The sequence below is a fragment of the Elgaria multicarinata genome, chromosome 1 (genome assembly GCF_023053635.1).
Source record: "Elgaria multicarinata webbii isolate HBS135686 ecotype San Diego chromosome 1, rElgMul1.1.pri, whole genome shotgun sequence".
Taxonomy (NCBI): Eukaryota; Metazoa; Chordata; class Lepidosauria; order Squamata; family Anguidae; genus Elgaria; species Elgaria multicarinata.
The window spans coordinates 52,523,277-52,538,916 of NC_086171.1; the positions used below are offsets into that span (position 1 = coordinate 52,523,277).

The 15,640-nt window shown below is 43.0% G+C and overlaps 1 protein-coding gene across 3 annotated transcripts in view; it reads left to right on the forward strand.

Moving 5' to 3' along the window:
* The window catches only part of THRB (thyroid hormone receptor beta), a 196,889-nt gene extending 183,684 nt beyond the window's left edge, over positions 1 to 13,205 (forward strand). For all 3 annotated transcript variants that reach the window (XM_063128252.1, XM_063128259.1, XM_063128244.1), the window contains 3 exons: positions 1,282 to 1,428; positions 9,457 to 9,715; positions 12,436 to 13,205. In XM_063128252.1, coding sequence (XP_062984322.1) covers positions 1,282 to 1,428; positions 9,457 to 9,715; positions 12,436 to 12,677 — 648 coding nt within the window. In that variant the 3' untranslated portion in view covers positions 12,678 to 13,205. The remainder of the gene's footprint in view (positions 1 to 1,281; positions 1,429 to 9,456; positions 9,716 to 12,435) is intronic.
* Positions 13,206 to 15,640: the final 2,435 nt, after the last annotated feature.

Here is a 15,640-nt window from a genome sequence, read left to right on the forward strand (position 1 = left end):
AATTGTAGGACCCCCATCGCACCCCAAACTCTCGTTTTGGGGGATAACACTGTGTATTGCTTGTGGGAATACCTGTGGTGCTGGATGGATAGGCCACAGACATTTTCATGGGCCTAACTGGAGCTTCTTGGGCAGGTGGGCACTTCTTCACCCCTTTTGGACTGTTATCTGAGGGGCTAGGATTCCTCTGTCATTCACCAACAGGCTCTAATAGTGAATTAGAGCATCGTTCTCTAATTCCTGTTCTGATTTTAACTTAGTCATGGCCATAGAAATGGAATACAGCTTTGTTTTTCAGGTGAAAGCTTCCATGATTTAAATGCCCCTGTATGTACTGGACAAAGCATGCAAGTATCACTTTAAAGATAGGAAATACAAAACTTATACGGCATTGATCTGGATTACTGAATTTAAATCCAAATGATCAGATGTTGCAAGGGTATGATCTGTGTTGATTCCTACACTATCTCTTTTTCTTACGTCTCAGGTTAGCCTTGCTGTAGAAAAAGCCTTTGGCGATTCTGAACAGGCAACCTGTGGACTACAATTCCCATCAAGCCTAGCCAACATAGCTAGGCATGAGGAATGATGGGAGTTGTATGCCCCACAACTTATGGAGGGCTACAAGTTGGCCATTCCAGACAACAACAGCAACAACAATACACACACACACACACACACACACACACACACACACACACACACGGTAATAATATTTTTTATAGTAAAGATCAGAAAGTCTAATTGCATAACAAAGTTAATACTGAAGGTCTTCCCTTCCTTTTGGTTTTGGGGGACAATAAGTGTTCCTAGGTGGGCCAGGAAGAGAGCACTAGCTTTAAGCTTTCAAGTACAAGCACCTAAATTGCTTCCACAAGATTATATAAAGGGTTGAGAAGAAGTAGCTACATGTACAAAATAATCAGCTGCCTCCACAAATGAGTACTGGCATGACAGAAACGAATGTGCATAAACGTTTGTCTTATACAACTGCTTCTATTGGATACACTCTTGAAAGGGTAATTTCATTAAATATTACAAAATGTAAATTATGTCGTGATGGGTTAAGCCAGCCTTCCCCAACCCTGTGCCATCTGGATGTGTTGGACTACAACTCCTGCCATCCCCAGCACTGCAGGCCAACACATCTGGAGGGCACAGGGTTGGGGAAGTCTGACTTAAACAAAATTAAACTGCCAGCACTCTGCAAAAGTTTAAGAAGATTCCATGTCCACTGTAAATAAATTGTCTCCTTACGATGTTTTTCTTTTCTGTTATTAGCCAGAGGATATTGGACAAGCACCAATAGTAAATGCCCCAGAAGGCGGGAAAGTAGATTTAGAAGCCTTCAGCCAGTTTACAAAAATTATCACACCAGCAATCACGAGAGTGGTGGATTTTGCCAAAAAGTTGCCTATGTTCTGTGAGGTACGGATTTCTTTCCTATTGAACTTTTCTTTCTTTCTACGAGCTTTTTTTCATAGAAATGTGACATTTGTTGTAGAACAGTTTAACATGAATTAATGCAAAAGGTTATGAAATACTTTGTCTTAGATCCAGATTAAATCACACTGAGAGTAGACCCACTGAAATCAATGGGATCTAAGTTAGTTTCTGGTTTTCAATCCAGATTTAGGTGCATGCAATTTAGCTAGTAAAATGGATTAACCCTCCTCCATACATGGCAGCTCCTCTAGCCAGTGACAAATGGTACCTAGGGGGTCAGGGGACACTGCTGAATTATTATTATTATTATTATTATTATTATTATTATTATTATTATTATTATTAATTTATTTATATAGCACCATCAATGTACATGGTGCTGTACAGAGTAAAACAATAAAATAGCAAATGCTGAATGAAGTAGGTTGTGGCACAGGGGTGGGGCAGGCAAAAGATGTATCCCAGAGAATGAGGCAGAGTCAGCACCACCCAATTTTCAGGGATCCCCCTTCATCCCTAGCCCCACAACACAGCCTACCTGATTCACCTGGGCCCCCAACCCTGGAGCTGGGTTTGGATGATCATGGGGGAAAGAAGCCAATGTAGCTTCTTTTCCCCAACCTTCGCAGCTGCCATTTCCCTAATTATCCACGATACGGCACAGCTTATTGTGTCGTCCAAACCCGGCAAGGTGCACAGTGGGGATGGCTCCTAAACTACCCCCACAACCCATGGCTTCTTGTAGGGGTTGTGGGGTGGTTGAGAAGCCACCTCTGCTACACACCTTGCCGAGTTCGGACAACACGATCACCCACGCCACGGCATGAGAAATTAGAGAAATGGTGGTCACATGAGCAGCATGCACAGGGTGGGGAAAGGAAGCTATGGCGGCTCATCCAAGCCTAGCCTCTTCGTAGCATTTTCAGGGACTGAAGGGGCTGCTATCAGGAGAAAGTGATGTAAAAGTCTGCTTCTGCCAGTGCTCTTGCACTGGCTTAAACCTCCAACCCATTATGTTATATGTTAGGCGTTTACAATCCTTCACTTGCTATCTACCTGAGTGGGATCCTAAATACTAGCACCAGTAAGTCTCCTTAAAACCCAAAGTTCTTACATTGAATTTGTGTGCCATCCCTGTGCTGGCACTCCCGTCAGAGCACCAAATCTTGCAGACCGTAAAAGGGCATGGGACAACTCACATGCAACTTCTTATCTGCTTGATGACTTTGCAAATAAAGCTTACAGGACTAGAACTAGGGCTGTGCAAATCCGGGTCCTGTATTAGAAAAATCGAATCCTGATGGCCATTTTATGATGGATCCGCCATTTTATTTCACAGAGCCCTAGGCCTCCCTAAAGTAGAAGCAGCCTACAACTCCCAGCATGCACTGGCTGGGACAGCTGAACCTACCAGAGCCCAGTGACAGTAGGCACCGGTGACCTCCCCGCTGCCAGCTCGATCAGCTGCCTGCTGCTGGGATCACCTGCTCCCTGATGCGGTCCAGGATACTCCAGTCCGCGGAGAGGTCCTTGTGTGTTCCACAGGCACCCCACAGTTGCGGGGCGCCTGTGGAACACACGAGGACCCCTCCGCAGACTGGAGTATCCTGGACCATGTCAGGGAGTGGCCTATCCTGTCAGCGGTCAGTAGTGAGGGATCCCTCATGAAATGGCAGTTCCGTCAGGAGACGGCTGTCAGAGTTTGATTTTTTGAATCCCGGACCTGGATTTGCACAGCCCTAACTCTAATTAATCTAGAGTTAGACTGGAATAATCTATCATTCATATATTCTTCCCACGTTATTTAATGAGAGTATTTGTGATAGGGGGAGGCATATAATAATCATTTATATAATAAGCTAGAAAGTATATTTAGGGAAGAACCTGAGCAAATGCAATTTACAGCTGGTACAATTTTACAGCTGGTACTGCTGGCCATTGGTCTCCCTACTTTCTCTGGCAATGCTGTGGGGTGGGTAGAGCTTCCACAAAGCTAGGCTCATTCCAGTTTCCATTCCCTCCAGCTTTCCAGGGCCCATCAGGAAGCTACAAAGGGAATGGAATGGGTTGGATCCAGACTAAGCCCGTCATTGCTTTAGTCCTAGTGGAAGACGTTAGTCCTAAGAAGTAACTTGTCACATAGAATCCCATGGGACGAAAGCAGGACTAATTTAGTCTCGATCTAACTCATAGACCTGGACACACAAGGGAGTAGAGTTTGCTGCCTTGGACATTCCAGCAACTGTGCTCCTCCTCTTCCAAGCCCCGTTCTGCTTCAAATAGGTGGAGAGTCCTCCCTCTCCTCCCCCTCCCCCTTTCATGCCCACACCGCTGCTTGGTAAGGGAGGAACACCTGAGCCTGGCCCCCTACTATTCATTCTCCCCACAGAAGACACCTCTTCCCAGGCTTTCCCTTGCCTCCTTTACTTGCTTTGCCCATCCTTCCTGGGCGGGTGGCAGAAGTGAATACATTTGCAAGGGATCAGCAGCTGCAAGGAATGTCTGAGGGGCCGGGCCAGAGAATGAGTGAACTTCTGGGTGGCCATCCGGGGACCGGAGCCACCCCGCCCTCTTCCTGGTGAAAGGTGACCCATTGCAGGCCGCCTTCCACCAGTCACCGCTTGGCCACATCTCTGCTGCGACTCTGGAGTGAGGCGAGGGGCTGCCTTGAAGCCGTCTTGGGCATCCTCACCTCGCTCCAGAGAAAAAGTCAGGGTATGTCCGTGACTTTTTTCTCCACAGCTTCGACGGAAAGCCCCGGGGTGGGTGCGCAATTGCAGTGGCATCATATAACCGATGCTGTGCCACCACACACACACACCGGGGCTTTCTGAGCATTTAGACACACCCTGAATCATGTTAAGCTTTGATAGATTCAATGGCTGGCCTACTATAACAAGCCATGAGAGTGGCTTTGGCCAGAGAGAAAACAAGAAATAGGGCCAGCGTTGATGGTTGAAACATCCACTTTCCAGAGAAAACTGTGCAACATTCTTGTATTATCATTGCATTGCTAGAAATGTGAACTCCTTAACTGGGGGTGTCTTCGTTTATGGAAAAATGGGTGGCAGTGTGCTTTGGGCCCACTTCATTTTTTTCTTTTAAAGAGAAAGATCCGGCTCTTCGCAATAAACAAATATGCGACCCTTCCTAGTGCGGAATGATGATAATGACAATACATTGGGAACTGCGGTTTGAGAGGAACGAAATACTTTTAAAATATTGTTCTTGTACTCACCAACATCTGCTGTTAGAAGTGAATGCAAAGGAACAGCACAGCTGTTCCCTGCATTGTTTGCTGAGTCTTTCTTGTAGGGCAAAGATTGTTGTTACATGCTCCCCATGTTCGCAAGCAGGGAGAAGTTTGAGGGGCACTGCCCACATATGCTGTGATGTAATATTTGATTTATATACAAATGCGCAAGTAAAACATAGATGGAGCTAAACAACCTCAATACTCCTACAAGCAGCAAATCCGTTGCTCCACGTAAGATCCTCGGAGAAGCACTTCAAAGTGTTTCCAGAGCTTGAAGCTAACTCTGGCTCACACCATCATTGGCACCATCGTTGGCACCTACTGTGCTTAAATAAGACACAGTGGGTTGCATTGTGTGTCATCCACCATTATGAATATTCATGCCGGTCGTGACATGTGAACCCAGGGAGAGAGGCTTGTTGCCATGGTTAACAAGACACCCCAGAACCCTACTGCGGCCCATGGGTTCTGAGTGGTTTGTTACCCATGGCGACAAGCCACCCTGCCTGGGTCTCATGTCACGATAAACTGCAGCAACCACAGCTTGAATATTCACCTGGCATGTTTGTAATTTTGCATTGCTGCTGTTTTTATCTGGTTGAGCTTTTATATTGTATTTTATATTATGGTTTTATACTGTTGTTTTATACTTTGAATGTTTTTAATTTTTGTGAACTGCCCAGAGAGCTCCGGCTATTGGGCGGTATAGAAATGTAATAAATAAATAAATAAATAAATAAATAAATAAATAAGTTAAGCCACACTGGGCGCTGGCAATCATGTGAACCAGATCTTGGTCTCTCCCTCCTTGTTTGGTTCATTATGTCCTGTGCTCCCTAACTCTCTCCCTTTTTCTGTCCCAAAGCAGCAAGATGCGTGGGTGGGGGTTAGGAACGACCAGTCACCTCTTCCTAATTTCACAATCACACAATACCTTTATTAGGGCTAAGCAATAGATTGCAAAATAGTGATCAGGTTTTCGACTTTTCCGGAACACTTCATTGAGCTGGATATTATAAAGCAAAGGAGGGAATAGTAGAAGAGAGGAAATAAAGTTGGCTTGATGTCACAAACTGTGCGTTTAGTCATAGTCTTAAGATGGAGTGTGGAAGGAGGCTGCAACTTACAAAAGATTAGGCTATGCTAGCTATTATGCAGGTTTCAGATTGCATCTAGAAATGCTGGGATAAAGAATCACCCAGTGATTGATGTAGTGCAGTGGTCCAGCTCAACTGTTCACAACAATTAGACTTTTTTTTCATGAAGGCACCAAATTCAAACTATTTGTGGACTAATCCAATATGTCGGATCCAGATTTAGGCATGTGTAACTGGGTTGGTGGAAGCAAACTTTTCCATCCATTCTTTCCCACGTAGCCCCCCCTCCCTTCGCAATGCTACACTGAGGGTCAGGGGTTCCTGCAGAATTCGGAAGTCTGTCGAGAACATATATCAATCCAAATCCAACCCATAATTATTATTTTCAGATATTGGGGCATGTGTAAGTATGATGTTTTAATGAAAAATGGTCAATTGTGAAAAGTTAAAGTATGTATGCAGCTAACATAGACAGCTTTGGATCCAGATTTACTCCAGTTCAACTGTGCCGGTGGAAGTGGACTTTCTTGCCCCCTCCTTCCCACAGTGCCCCCTTCAGCCCCCTGAAAATGTGTTGCAGAGAGTCAGGAAACCCTGCTGAATGGGGTGTGCTGTAGTGTTGGTAGGAGGAGGATCCCCCAAAATCGGGCAGAGGGATCATCTGCGAGTAAAACCCTTTCTTTCATGGAAGGTCCTTTGCTCTTGCAGAACACAGCCTATTACATCAAATGTTTCTACATGTGTATTATGTTCAAAATTTCTAAAAATATTTTTCACAGCTATCCTGGTGTTTGTGTCATATATTTAACAGGCTGCACATATAAACACATCTGAAGCATGCCTTAGTATATGAAGGTGGTATAAATTTGGTGACTATGAAAAAGTGCACCATTATTATATGAGTCACTATGTATTATATCATGCTTAATCAGCTGTGCATGTGCACACATGTGCAATACTATATCCCCAATATCTGAACATGATCTTTAGGTCCATAAATGATGTAACTTTGGTGCTTTTATGAAAAAGTTGACACTTGGCTGGCTATGCTGCTATCCTTCATACCACAGTTTTGAAAATACAAAATCCTGCAGTTTGCCATATCTGTCTCCAGTCTTAAACAAAACACACAGATTTCTTGTTAGGTAGAGAACAGAAGTAAACATATGTGGCAGTTTTTATAATTAGCAAAGCTGGAGATTAATTTTAAGTTAATTTTTCCTCCAAATGGCTCTTACATTTCAGGAGTGTCTCCATTTATTTCCTAGCCTTTCTGGCCACTTACCTGTAATTTCCAAAACAACACGCTATGGCTGGCACAACTTGGCCACTGACTGGTTAACCACTCATTCTATCCCCTTCACCTTCTTTTGTCCAAGCCCCAGACTCCTTTGCAGCAATCAGTCAGAAAACTTGCAAATGCCATGCAAGTGGCAAATGTGCTTTAAAGAGAGTTTCTTCATTTCAAAATTATTAAATAAAGCAATATTATTTTTGGTCACTAGGTTAGATTTAGTCATCTCCTCACTTCTTTCTTATTCTCCCCTGTCTGTTTTTCTTTTCTTTTCTGGTTATGAGATAGCACCTTTCTTTGAAAATGAAAAATGACCACCATCTCTTGTGACTCCTATCTTGTGTAAGCTATTCAGCCTGATGTAGGGGAATCTGTCTGAGTAGGATCAGTAGAGCTTTTCTACATGAGGCTTTTATTGTGTGTTCGTGATTCCTGGCTCACAGTAGTTTGCGGGTCCATCCCCCACCGCCTCTCCCATGCTTTGCAACCATTATCACATTTTTTTTTCCCTAACAAGAAACTGATATTTTTCTCAATGGAATCCTTATGTAATTGGGAAATTCTGATATGCCACAACACCTCCTAGTGGTTCTGTAAAGGAACATATAGAAAGACAGAGAAAGAAAATTCCTGTAAAAACATGTCGAAAAGAGCAGATCTTAATCCTGCAAAAAATCCAGAAGCAGAAGCCTCGGTAAAGGTGTGGGTTAAAAACCTCATGTAGAAAAGCCCTCAGTCTCCCTAAGAATCAAATGTTCTACAGTTAAAGCTGGCATATTGAGGCGGGGAAGGAGGGAATGACAGTACAATTAGTGTCAAATTTCCTTTGCAGCTAATGACATTTTTAAAACCCTTTCTGCCTTGAACCATTGCTTTCATTTCTTCTAAGCTAAGATCGCATCGCCCTCTCAGAATGATTTTTGTCAAGATTAAATGAAATCACTATGTCAGTACTACTACACAAATAAGATTACAGAGAGAGAGAGAGAGAGAGAGAGAGACAGAGAACACTAAAAATAAAATAACTTGTAGTGAACCCAAAACAAGACAGATTTTTTTTTGTTTCAATGGGTACCTTATACTATGGGCTCAGAGCAATTACTACTGTAACAGACAGAACAACAAGATGGCCTCCACTTTGAACAGTGTCCATGGACATTGGGCAATGAGCTTTGAGATGTGGCTGAGAGATGGATTTAATAATATAAATTATTACCAGTGCAGACCTATACCTTACTACTCAGAGGTAAGGTCCACTGAGTTCAGAGGGGTTTATTCCCAGGAAAGTGAGTCTATGGCAGGATCTACACTACTGCTTAAAAACGGTTTATAACAGTTTTGGCAACTGTTGGGCCCAGGACACTCCGTATGCAGTTTTCAAAGTGCTTTATCCTGCTTGGTGTAGATCTGACCTATGATTGCAGCCTAAAAATACTAAATGAGAGCCAGTGTGGTGTAGTGGCTAGAGTGTCAGACTGGGAGTCGGGAGATCCGGATTCTGGTCCTCACTCGGCCATGGAAACCCACCGGGTGACTTTGGGCCAGTCACAGACTCTCAGCCCAACCTACCTCACAGGGTTGTTGTTGTGAGGATAAAGTGGAGAGGAGGAGGATAAAATAGGCTCCTTGGGTTCCTTGCAGGAAAAAAAGGCGGGATATAAATGCAATAATAAATAAATAAATAAACAAACAAACAAATAAATGGGCTGGATTCAGAACTTGGGATCTGAATCCAGATTTACACTGGATCAACTGCGCTGGTGGAAGTGGACTTCCCTATCTCCTCCTTCCAACAGCAGCCCCTTCTTTCCACAGTAGCCCCTCCACCTCCCTGAAAATTCTTCACAGAGAATCAGGGGACCCTGGTGAATGGGGTGAGCTGCAGTGACCTTGGAGGAGCAGAGTCTTTCCTCTGTAGGGAGACAGATTCTGGATCCAACCCTGAATGTATGGCTCCCCCATCTTCACTCCCCACCCCATGGACCCCGTGAATCTCAGCAAATAACAACAGCAACAACAACAACAGTGTGATGGAGGCAGATCAATATTGGGGGGGAAATGCCAAACCTGTGAGGCCAGCATTAAGAGCAGCTCTGTACACAGCCTTCCTGTTTGAAGGTGGCTTACAGATGGCATTGTTTATTTTATTTTATTTATTACATTTTTTATACCGCCCAATAGCCGAAGCTCTTCATTGTTAAGAAGATGTTCTCCGCAGATCCTAGTGGTCACGACAATATAAAGGGAAGGAATGAACTAAAATTATACACAGGGAGGGTCATTTTGTATATTCCTTTTTAGTGCATGGGTACAGCCTTTTTCTAATTGCAGGAAAATGTATTCTCACTTGCCATTCTTTGCAGCTGCCATGTGAAGACCAGATAATCCTTCTGAAAGGCTGTTGCATGGAGATCATGTCCCTCAGAGCAGCAGTACGCTATGACCCCGAGAGTGAGACTTTGACACTAAATGGGGAGATGGCAGTGACAAGGGGACAACTGAAAAATGGGGGTCTTGGAGTCGTATCAGATGCCATTTTTGACCTGGGGATGTCACTGTCATCATTCAATCTCGATGACACAGAAGTCGCCCTCCTTCAGGCTGTGCTGCTAATGTCTTCAGGTGAGCATGAAAATATTTTAGGCACTAAAACCTTAGTTATTAGTCAACATGCCATCAGTCTATTAGGTATTCTGTACTCTGTGAAAAGCTCACTGTAACCCACTTAGGATATGTTCAATAAAAGTCAGAATATCTTGAACAGTTCAAAGAAAATGTGAAAAAGGCAAATTCCATGTTAGGCATAATTACGAAAACAATCAAAAATAAAACTGCCAATATTATACTGCCTTTATACAAATCTATCGTGTGACCACACTTGGAATACTGTGTACTGTTCTGGTCACTGCACCTAAAAAAAGAGGTATTGTAGAGTTGGAAGAAGTACGGAAAAGGAGCTGGAGCAATTCCACTAGGTTACAACTTCTGGAACTATTGTATTTAGAGAAAAGATGAATAGGAGACACATGAAAGAGATGTACAAAATTGCGTATGGTGTGGACAAAGTGGATAGGGAGACATACTAGATCCCGGGATCATCTCATGGAGTTGATTGGCGGAAGATTCAGGACAGATAAAAGGAAGTACTTCTTCACACAGCATATAGTTAAATTATGGGATTAACCACCGTAAGATATAGTAATGGCCACGAATTTGGATGGCTTTAAAAGGGAATTAGACAAATTCATGGAGGATCAGGCTATTAATGGTCATTAGCCCTGATGGCGATACGTTATCTCCAGTATCAGAGGCAGTATGCCTAAGTACACCAGTTGTTGGGAAACATGAGTTAGAGGGTATTATTGCACTCATGTCCTACTTGTGGGTTTCCCACTGGCAGCTGGTGGTGTGAACACAATGCTGGACTAGATGGACCTTTGGTCTGATCCAGCATGGCTCTTCTTACGTTCTTATTAAGACATTCTTTTCAACATGGGGGAGGGGGCAATTTGCGGTACTCCAGATGTTTTGGCCTACTGCTCCCATCATCTCTCACCCTTGGTTATGCTGGTTAGAGCTGATGAAAATTATATGCCAAAACATCTGGAGGGCCACAAGTTTCCCACCCCTGCTTTACAACATAAGGCTGCAATCCTATGGTCCCTGGGAAGGCATCCTAGGGGGTCATTGGAAAGAGAATATCTCCCTCTCTGAGGTCAAAGAAGAAGGTCCGCCCTTGGAAAAGGAGGTCCATCCCCCTCTGCTTCCCAGTTGTGAATGCAGAAACCCCCACTGCAAATTGCAAGTTTTATTTTATTTATTTATTTATTTGTTGCATTTTTATACTGCCCAATAGCCGAAGCTCCCTGTTATTGATTACAAGTTGTTACATGTAATCAATAATGAAACCACTCAACTGACAGTAGTCAACTCAGGCTGATGCAGAAGTAATGAGGTACACATATGTAATTTTACAAACACATAGGAAAAATTGCCAATGTACAATGTAAAACTCTTATCACCAATACAGTTGGACTATTTTCAGAAAGGCAGGTGGGTTTTTTTAAGTAAATAAACCGGTTCACACCATCTCCCTCCCAAAAGACTTGACTGCCGAATGCATTTCAATATGGCCATCTTCTTCAGTGACATAAAACCAGAGGTGAATGTGAGATTGGTTCAAGTGGAGCACGTCATCCATCATCTATTCCCTATTTCTGTAACTTTTTCATGGATCGCTCCATAACAGGGTCTATATTCCTCTCTGCTCCTGCTTATCATTTGTTTCTGAAGGTGTCCCTAGGATAACCAATGATGGTAGCATTGCTTTCCATGGGTGATATTATTCCATGAGAAAAATCCCAGGAGTACAGTGGGGCAGCTAGGATTGGACCTCAGGACCTAAGCGCAGGGTAATCACGCATGGTGGAGCTATGCATGATAACTTTCTTTACCTTTGTGTAAGCATGTGGGTCCCCAGTTTGGATCAGGGCCATGGTGCTTCAGGAAGTGGGGATTAAACTTTCCCCCCATCTGTTTTTTTTTTTAATCCTCCCCTGTGGGGGTTAAAAGGAGGAAAGATAGCCTCCATTAACTCCGAATCTGAATCTGAATCCATCCAGCCCATGCATACTTACACAAAGGTAAAGGAAAGTATCACGCAGCTCTACTATGCATTGTTACCTGAACATTTAGTTTGAGAACAAGCAGTGAAGTGGTCCTTACAAAGAATTCTAAAGGCTTTTCACCCTGCCTGTATTTTTTGGCACAAACTGCTGAGCCGATGAGAGCATACCATACAGTGCTGGAGAGACCAAGGGACACAAATGATGCTCTTTCCATTGTGGCAGAGAAAACCAATTTTTATGTCACCACAGATATGGGAGCTGTTTTGGATTAGCTTGCAAATCACACTTCATTGGCCGCCATATTGGAACGTTAACCATTCACTTAATTTTGCAGGGAATTCATCCTATCTGCCTGGCTCTGCATTGCCCACTGTAAGCCTATATTCTCCAATTTAATTGCTATCCAGAGATCATTGGGGCACAAGGAATAAATAGACTGGCTATTCCCATGTTGTGATCCTCTGTTTTCACAAGAGACTGGCCACTACTTCAGGGTGGATTTATACCAGGAAATATACTGGGGGCCGAATCCCGATTAAGTCATACTTATTAGAGCAGTCCCATTGAAATCCAGGAAACTTAAGTTACTCTGGGGGGTCTACCATTCTGTTAACTCAATTTCTCAGATTTCTTGGAGCTTTCTGAGATGTACTTTGTAAAGGAGAATTGAATGAATGCAAGTGAATAATGCCAGTCTTTGTCTAAATTTTACAGATCGCCCAGGTCTCGTCAGTGTTGAGCGAATAGAAAAGTGTCAAGAGGGCTTCCTCCTGGCGTTTGAACACTACATTAATTACAGAAAGCACCACATTGCACACTTTTGGCCAAAACTGCTGATGAAAGTGACGGACCTACGTATGATTGGAGCCTGCCATGCTAGCCGCTTCCTGCACATGAAGGTGGAATGCCCAACAGAACTCTTTCCTCCTTTGTTCTTGGAAGTTTTTGAGGATTAAAAAGACTGGAAAGGTTCTCAAAATTCCTATAGCACTACTGGGTGTCATTTCATTCCATTGCCTAGTGTTCTTTTTTTATTATTATTTTTATGTTTTTTGGTCCATTCCCATTTTGTTCCACCTTGTTTTGTTTGGAGGATTATGTTTAATAGGCACGAATGAATATGTCCCTTCAATGCGGGTACTTGTGACAATTGCATTATTTTTGTGTGTCTTTCAGTCCTTTCGATGTGAATCCTTTGAGAGTTTGACATTGAGAATAGAAGTGAATCAGTTTCATTCACCAGCACTCAGGCGATCACAAGCTCATACTCATCGCTGTTTGGAGAGAGACCGGGAAATAAGCTGAAGTGTCTGGAAAATAGATTTTCTGATCTTTATAATTTTTAAATTCTGCCATATTTTATACAGTATTAACTCACTTTTCAGAACATGATACCTCTTTGCTGAGGTATTTGGCACATCTAACAAGTGTTAGTTGTACCTAAGTCTAGCTGAAATCAGTAGGACTTGCAGTGCAATCCTATACATGCCAGCCATATTGAATTCACTGGGACATATTTCCAGATAACTGTGTTTAGGATTGCAAACTTAGCCCTGCCTAACTTTCACCTGATCATACCAAGAGTTTCTAGTGCTCATTGGCTGCGCTTAAGAAAACGTATTTCCATCTTCCACTATTACCATAATTGCATCAGTTCCCTGATTAAACTATGAGTATCATATAAATCAAAAGCTTTTGTACCTATTACATCCTATAAAAAACCTAGTAAGTCAAAGTATTAACAATGCTCCAAAATGTGGATAAAGCCCCATGTTTGCTTTCATGCGCATGTGCAAGGCAGGCCTACTGGAATAAGAACGGACATTCTGATTCTATACTGCGCCAAGTCTTCTAAAACCAATTTGACTTCATGTAGCAAAATGAGGAAAGATGCCACATTCATCATACCTGGCTTCATTCTGCAACCTGATGGCTTTGGCCTTGATCCCTTTATTTCTTTTGGGTGCAGGAGCTCTGAGAGACACACTGAAAGCTCTGTCCTATAAGGACTGCCACATTCATTTTCATAGAGGGAGCAGGGTCACAGGCACTCTGCAACTGCATAAGTGCATTGTGCATATCAGAAGGCTTCCAGGTCTCTGGATTTGAGTGATTTGGAAAGAGCAAGGTTTTCCCCCCTGAAAACTCAAACACATAAATAAATGGTCCTGGAAAAATGCACACAAGAAAGTAGAAATATGCTATTGTTTTTGTTCTTATGACTATACAGCCAGGTTGGGTAACACATGGCCTGTGTGCCACATGTGCCCCTCACACACTGGCCTTTTTTGTGGCCTGTAATGTCCCCCAAGTTGCTGCTGCCAAATTGCTGTCAAATTCTGGCAGTACAGCAGTGGCAAAAAAGCCAAATTTTCACTTTAAATCTAGGCGTGTGGAGACAGTGCACCTTGTATTAATAAAATTCACACTCTCCCAGGGCTGCCGGGAGCATGATTATGCATTAAAACAATGCACACACTTCTCCTTGTGCCTTGTTTTTAAATTAAAACGTGTCTTTTTTGCCACCACCAAATTGCTGCTGACTTTCAGTGCTGATTTCAAAAGTAGGGGCTGTGGCCCATGGTGGGTTCCCACAGGTGAGAAATTTCCCGCTGGACTCTCTAAAGTTACCCACCTCTGTTCTACTGCTTGAACAATTTAAGGTCCATTTCCACAACCACTACAGGGGCTTATTCCATAGTGATTTTTGTATTATTATTTTTTGGTCATCATGGATAAAACATTGAGATGAAGAAAAAGTCATCTAGATGTTTTCCTTAGACCCAGCTCTGAAGATCATTTGTAATACTGGGCTAAATTAAGAGCTGGGTCCATGGAGGAGGAGGAGGAGGAGGACCACCACCACTCTCTCCCCTTTCCATCTATAATGATCCAAAAATGAAATTAACCATCAATTGAAAATAAGCTTAAAATGTTGTGCAAATCCAGGCCTAACCTGTTTTCCCCATTCATGGTTATTTTGATCCAATTGGGGCTTAGTTGTCTATATTTCACCCACTTTCCCAAAATCAACTTTTTTTTTCTGTTGATGTGCTCACAGCAAGATATCCTGCACTGTATTCTGTAAAGCAGGAGTCATGGCACCAGTATGCTTGGATCTGTTTTGATGGTGAACTCTTTAGGAAACTTTATGTTTCTATCCATTCTAGTGCATGAGGTTCCTGAAATATATAACCTCTTTGCTATGAATTGCTCCCAGTTTAGTGTGATGCATGAGAAGGGGCAATCAAGAGGAATTCCAAAAGCAGGGTATGCTGTGGTACGGAAGTCCATTTGTTTCAAGAAAAAAAAGGTCCACTTAGTGCAAACCCATGGCTGCACCCAAGTGAGGTCTTTGATCCTACTCCAGATCAGTAGCTAAAATTCCAGCTACAGAGTCACTTAGTCCTCTCCAGAAAATTCTGCACTCAGGTAGACTGTCACTGTGGGTAAAATGACAACTGCAAAGTTCATTTCAGCCATACGTCACTCCATCAACAAAGGAAGTGTTTTGAATTGTCATGCTCCAAACCGTCATCCAGCCTGCCTCACTGTCTATGGCCATAGACTATTACGGAGTTAGATGTACTCAAACTCACCTATCTCAATGGCTGAAATATGCCTGAGTAGTAGCCCATTGATTGTGACCCATTTTCATAAATACCAAAATATGCCAATGCATGTTTTCACGTTCTAGAGCAATGGGGGCGGTGGTACTGCAAAACCAGGGGCGAGCAACATCTGACTCATGGGCTTTTTAGAGCAGCCCTCTGCTGTGCCACCAAAATTCACAGCAGCAGCAAAATAAAAAAACCCCTGCAGTTTGCTGCTGAATTTCAGTGGCAAACCACTACAGAAGGCTAGAAAGGACAAATTCACCTTGAAAACAAGCTAAATTTGTCCTTTTTAATCCTACGGT